This window comes from Abrus precatorius, unplaced genomic scaffold (assembly GCF_003935025.1).
Source record: "Abrus precatorius isolate BTA unplaced genomic scaffold, Abrus_2018 Scaffold9, whole genome shotgun sequence".
Classification (NCBI taxonomy): domain Eukaryota; kingdom Viridiplantae; phylum Streptophyta; class Magnoliopsida; order Fabales; family Fabaceae; genus Abrus; species Abrus precatorius.
Genome location: NW_020874439.1, coordinates 21035833 through 21042871, shown reverse-complemented (window position 1 = coordinate 21042871; position 7039 = coordinate 21035833). Strand labels below are relative to the sequence as shown.

The 7039-nt window shown below is 29.7% G+C and overlaps 1 protein-coding gene across 1 annotated transcript; it reads right to left on the bottom strand.

Moving 5' to 3' along the window:
* Positions 1-4599: 4599 nt before the first annotated feature.
* On the bottom strand, positions 4600-5885 carry LOC113850450 (zinc finger protein ZAT9-like). Its single transcript, XM_027481005.1, has one exon. The coding sequence runs from the start codon at positions 5803-5805 to the stop codon at positions 4783-4785; it is 1023 nt and encodes a 340-aa protein (XP_027336806.1). The 5' UTR covers positions 5806-5885; the 3' UTR covers positions 4600-4782.
* Between the last annotated feature and the right edge of the window lie 1154 nt (positions 5886-7039).

Sequence of the window (7039 nt, the reverse complement as noted above, 5' to 3'; positions counted from 1 at the left end):
GTTAAAGTATTAAAATATAATTTATAAATTTATTTAGTTGTGCATTTTTTTCTTTTCATATTATGATAATCACTAAGAATCTATAATGTGTTAATAAAAATAAATTATTTTCATCTACCTTCATAAATGTATTAATTCATAATATGTGCTCTAAGTTGATACTGATATTTAATAAAAAAAATATTGAATTAATATTTTCTTAAAATAACTTTAGTCTCAGATAAAAACAATTTAAAGAACTTAAAGATAAATATTTTTTATTATATTCTATTTTACTCATAAATTTTTAAATATTAATTAAATAAAATATTTATTTATAATAAGTTTCTTTTTATTCACTATTTCCTGTTATCATATTAAAATAAATATTTTTCTTGTTAAGATGAAGTATTTTAACTTAAAAAAATTTCATTTTATAATAAAAAATATAAATTAAATTAAATGCTTTACTTTAATATAATTTTTATTAGGACTTCTAAGGAAAAACTTATATCAATCTAAAAAAATTCAATAAGCATTAAATTATATATTTTTTGTTTATTAAAAATTATTGTATTTTTTAAGTAGCTATAAAAAATATAAATAAGTTTAAGATATTGAAATATAAATCAAAATACATCAAGATATAATAAATGACAAAATATATGAGGTAATAATTTAAAAAAAAAAAAAAAAACTTATGTGAGATTTTTAGTGAAAGAGTTTTAGTGTGTTGTACACGCACGTGTACGTGTTAGGAGTTAATCTGTTAATTTTACCTATAGCTATGCATCATCAATTAAACACCTGAAAAAAGTTATTTGTTAAGTTAAAAATTCATATACTTATTGGGGAGGGGAACAGTAGAGTGTTAATTTGGTAATTTAGTTTTTTTTTTTTTTCAAATTCTAAATTTGAATCCTACTAAGGGTGTAGGTTAGTAGCATTAATTAGTTAAACTTAATCAACAATCTTCAGTTAATACGGAGTTTTATCATTCATAATAATAAATTATTATTTTTTGTTTTGAAAATTATTTTTATGGGTATAATTTTTCTCATTTTCAATTAAAATTAATAGAAGTCAAAAACAAATATTTCCGATATAAATTCAGAACATGTTTTTTTTATGTTTTTAAAAATAGTATTTTTTAAGTTAAAAAAATAAAATTTGTTTATTAACATAAGTTTTATTTTCATTTTTTAAAATTATTTTAAAAACAAACTTCACCAAATCAGTTTCAAGTGCAGTCAACGGTTATTTACTATCTAATTTCTCTCATAATTATGAGAATAAGATTTTCTCATATCTTATCCCGATTTCGCTTTCGATCACACAGTTTAAAGTCATTTTATTAAGATTCTAACAAATTTATTTTTGAACTAGATTTAAAATAAAACAGTCAACGGTAAAAAATATAATTTTTTTAAATTACTTTTAATAAAAATGATTCTGAACTTATTTTGCATCATGCACTGTCTTATTTTTCAAGATGTTCTACTTAATTATAAAGATAAAGTAGATGAAAAGGTAAAAACGTTTTTGTTTTCTTTGGGTTCTCCAAAAGTTAATTGAATTGGAATCGTTCACAGACATCCTTTTAGCGTAACTCTCTGTGAGTCGTTCCTAAACTGATGCGGGAATATGTATTGGCATTGCATAGACTAAAGAGAATATTTGTAACATAATTTTGACTAAGTCTACCCATAAAGTTCATGGCTGACATGGATGGCATGAAAAGAATAATTAATAATCTTCTCTTATTTGATTTAATACAGTGATAATCAATTAATATATCTATGTACTGCATAAGGGAGTTCCTTCAAGCATTTATTACATTAATTTTACATGATATTTTATGGTACACAGTCATAATAAAATAGTTTGTATTTCCAATCAAAGTTACACAACCATCATACAAATATTAATTTAAAAAAATATGAAAATATTTTCAATCATTTTATTCATTTTTTCTTACCACATTGAATTTATCAATTACTTAATAGAATTTTAACTAAATAAAAAAAATACAAACACATGAACAAAACAAAGACAAGATAATCAACGAAAACCAAGTCTAACGGAAGAAATTAATTTCTCATAAAATGACAAATAATGAGTCTATGACTGAAATTTCCTTTGAGAGGTACCTATAACTTAGTATCAGATCATACTTAGAGAAGGATTTTCTCTTGTAAAAGAAATATGTTTAAAACCATAAAAAAGAAAAGCACAAGGCTATAAGTACTTTATATCTAGACGAGGATTTAAGAGTGAAGAATATTATTAGTACCATATCAATGAGAATTTCCACGGGACCTCAAAACCAAAAAGTAAATGATATTATTATTAATTCGTGATAATTGAGAGTTATGCGGTACTGATACCATCAAGTTGAGACTTATGAGCTTTGGCTCTTTCATACGTGCCAAAAAAGCACTTGCAGATGTGTTGATTGATTAGAGAAATTGATTTCTAAAAATATTCTTAGAATTTTAGGCAAGAAATCTCCATTCCTCGTTCGTGGATGCAAAAGTACTTGATCATCCAAAAGAAAGATAAAGGACAAAAAAGAGAGAGCAAATTGTGAGTAAAGTAAAATAGCAACCATGTTATTGTCATTAAGCCACTGTTATTGTGCATGATCAAATTCAAAAGATGAATTACCTAGTTCGCATATAGTGTTGAGTAATCGAAAAAAGTTTATCAATTTAGAGCACAAATTTGATTTCATCATTAATTTCAGATTTTCACGTTGTGCTTGTTCTATTCATTAAATTGATGCTCCACTCTTTCCCTTTTAAAGAAAGAGTACCGTATTTCTTTTGCCTTTACAGCATATGTATATTTCTCAATGTGAAATTAATAGGAATATCTTAGCGTGACACAATTTTTCATGTTTCTTAATGGTGATTCTAGTTTACTTTGACCACAAATCTTTAAATATCTATTACTTTTCTTTACTTTAATTTGCATAAAATTTTCCGTTCAGATCAGAACACAATTCTTGAATCTGTAGTTACGAAATTAACTTGGGCTTTTGTATTTGAGAAGAACAGGTTGAGTATAAAATTTTACTATTCCTTTTCCAAAATCAACCAAATAGTTGCTCAACTTATGACCAATTGTGAGACTATATATATTATGATGTTGTACTTTTATGCTACAATTATACACATTCGTGTAGACATGTGATGGTATCCAAGAAAAGGATCAAGAATAAGTTGTACCTAATGTTAGGAGTGTAATGAGAGTAACCAAAATTCTTCAAAAGAAAATGAAATTCAATTTTTTATTCGACGGCATATAAAGAAACAGTATGAGAAATGTGTATAAACTTGAACTATTATTGTATCACAACTCAAAGAAGTGTAATGATAGAGCTGGTTGGTAGCAAGTGTACTACTTTGTAAAGGCAATTACTTAGCAGTTCCATCTAAGCACCAAATTTCTCACTTTATAATTTCTTTTCTAATTTGGTTTAGTTGTTAACCAGTCAGATTTATTTCAAGTGAAATCTCAGCATTCTAGCCACCAAAGTCTAAATCATAATAGTGCCATCTAAGATCTACTAATTGACCAAACCCCCATAAAATACAATCAAATAAAAAAGAAAGAACAAATGCATGAAATGGATCATATGTCATTTATTACAAATTTAATGAGGGTGACTGAAAGATTTCCCAAAAGAACCAAAAGGCCTGCCTCAGCTACACACCTTGAGTCACGCCCAACTAAGCCAAATTAATCTGTCATCTAAGAGTAAAATAAGGGATCTGCTTACCTTTTTATCTTTACTCAAATCAACTTTTCAGATTTCCCAAAAATGGAAAACAAAATTTAATGAAAATCAGATTCAATCACCAGGCTATTGTAGTAGCTATTAAATTTTTCTGATTCACCCCCTTGTAATCTCTACTAGTTATGAAGATATATGTGAAAAGCTGGAAACAGCAACAAGGGGAAAAAATGATGAGAGGCAGATAACTTTTCTTTTTACTAAAAGTAAAAAAAATAAATTGAAGTCTTGTTAAGGACAATGGTTAAAGAATTAATAAATAATATTTTTAATTTTTTAAGAGAAAAAACATGAAACCTCTTAATTATCTTGGTGGTAAAAATTAAAAAGAAAAAGAACTGAAAGAAACATGAAGAAAACATATTCCTTTTGATGAACTGTACAATGCCGGTGGTCAGAAGTGGACGTTGCTTTTCTATGAATAAAATATGCAGGTTGATCAACTCCTTGTGAGAATGACTTTAATATTTAATATTCACAAGCAATGAATGGTAGAACAGTTACATGTTATTTGCTTGGAAGCTGAAACAGAGCCCACTAAAACACGCATGCTTTCAATCCTTCTGCATAACTCCACAGCACAGAAAAAGAAAAAGAACCACCCAATAAAGCCCAGAAAATTCTAAGTATACTATTAAAAGAAACAGAACTACAAAAAGTTCACGTCCTCCATTGATGGATGCTCTAAGCCTCTAACTCCAAGCATACATACTCATATCTTACAGAAGTTAGAATTTGAGAACAATTATCAAATTATTATATAAATAACAACTATAGAGTAAAACCATATAAGATTATAAGTTATAACCCAATTGGCTGAACAAATCTAAAATTGAAATTAATTAACTGAACCAAAATTTTGTACCTTGGGATCATGGCCTAACTAGTCCACGAAAGAAAAAAGTTTTAAACTACTTGTTTGGAAAGTAATCAAAGCCACGTTTTAACGTGAAAGCTGTTTGTTCAAGTAGATTTGACGTGAATCCAAACACACCCTCCGATGCCTAATGCAATTTGACAAACTCTGCATCTGAAACGGCGGAGACATCGAACTGGCTAACATCATCATCATCATCAGCAGGAGCAGGGAGATTTAGATCTATCAAACTGTCTCCGAACTTCGTGGAAGTTCTAACTGAATTAGTTGTGGTTGCGATTGGCGTTGCAGTTACGGTTGCAGAACCAATAACATGGGTTCTCTTATGTCCACCGAGAGCTTGACCCGATCCAAACACTCTCAAACAAACCGGACATTCATGGATTTTCTTCTCCACAACTACAGCAGCAAAATCTTCACCGTTTTTTCCATCCTTCATTTCAACTTCAGCTTCGACCACTTTGATCTTCTTGTGACTCGCTCTGTGTCCACCTAACGCTTGATAAGATCGAAAAACCTTGTCACATGTTTCACATTTGTACCTTCCTCGTACTTTGTTAGGTTTCTTCCAAGACTTCAGCTCCTCGGATTCATCGCTATCTTCTTCTTTCTCCTCTTGTTCTTCTTCTTCCTCCTCCTCTTCCTCCTGCTCCTCATAATGATTATTTTCACTCCACTTATCACGAGACAACATCATGAGACAGAATGCGACATCTTCCTCCGTGGTTGTGTCGGAAACAGAACTCGCCGACTCGTTCTGTTTGGCGATGTTCATTGTTTTTGTTGTGTCGCCGAGTTTCCGCGGCCTCTGGGATCGTTTCCGAGTTGGTTTCTTGGATGACTCGGTCTCGCTTTCTCTGTCTTGGAGGATCACAGAGGCAGAGGCTGCGTCTGCAGGAAACGAAAACTCGGGATCTGCGATACGAAAGCTTCGTTTAGGGTTCTCTCTCAGACCATAAGAGAGGCTTTTGTCTTGTTCGAAGGAAGATGAAGATGGAGATGACTCGGTCTCGAAACTGAGTTGAACCGTTGCGAACTCGTTTGGTTTTGGAGGAATGGGTAGGTTCATCATGTGAGACCTCATGTGACCCCCCAAAGCTCTTCCATTGGAGAAGTTTCTAAAGCAAAGCTTGCACTTGTGCTTCTCCATCGTTAAAAACAGAGCACGCAAAGCAAAGCACACCTCTGTTGTTTTGTTTAGTGTTTGTGATGTGTGGAACTATAAAATGAGTAGGTGCAAAGCATTCCTACATTTAAATGTAGGATATATACAAAGAAATAGATGTAGTTTTCTTTTAAATGAGGAAAAAAATTTAAAATTGGATTTTATTTTTTATTTTTATCTCTCTTTCTTTGAAAGTAATTTTATTCTGTTACCCTTTTAAACAAATTCAAGATTTTTCAAAAATGAAAATAAAAATTGAACTTGTAACCTGTAAGACTAGCTTGCTTTCTCCATTTATTTTTGTTTAATTTCAATTACCCGATTTTTCTTGACTATTCTACTATTTCCTTAAATACCCTTGGTTCTATTTGGAGATGCGGATTGAGATGCTGTTTTATCAAAAAATGAAAATGTCACCAGTCAGATTCTTATAGATATAGCATGTTTTTATTATTACATGAGTATTATTAAAATGAAATATTTTTAACTAATAATTTAAATTTTATTAGACAATTATTCTTGAATTTATAATTTAATAATAAATTATGAATTAAAAAATTAATATAAAATAAAACGTATAGCATAAAGGAAAATTTTAATTCTTAGAAATAGTTTGACTTATGATATTCTTATTTAATATTTCAGACTTATATTTTATATATATTAAATTTTAATTTTTTTTCTCATATTTGTTGAAAATTCCTTGATTAAGTTAGGGGGAAAATAGGAAAGGGCATTTATAGAAATTCACAGTGGTTTTGCAGCATAAACCGGTTGCTTGCTTCTCCAAGTCAAGGAAAGAAAACTGCTGAAATTTGTTGTAACGAAGAAGCTATTTGTATTTTTGTTTTATAAATGGTGGCAGAACTGATGGTTAACATCACCTGTCTGTGATCTAGAATCCAAGTGACACCCTATAAGCATCAAATTGATGCGTTACACGTAACGCATTTTACCTACCTGTCTTTTCTGAAGGCAACCACTGGTTAATGGTAATGCCACGGTGATTTTGAAAAAACGATTAATTATGTCTTACAATAAAAATTTTCTGTTTCAACTCTGTAGTCTGTTTCTTTTGTATCGGAGCCCATGGCAACTTTACTCGTTTCTACTTCAATGTATTAATTAGCAAAAAAAACGTGGAAATAATAAAATTAATCAAAGAGAGATTTATTATTATTTGATAACGCTGAGGCCTTATAGCTAACTGATCGGATAA

Coding starts and splice junctions, on each gene's coding strand:
- LOC113850450 (XM_027481005.1), bottom strand. CDS start 5,805: ATGGAGAAGCACAAGTGCAAGCTTTGCTTTAGAAACTTCTCCAATGGA.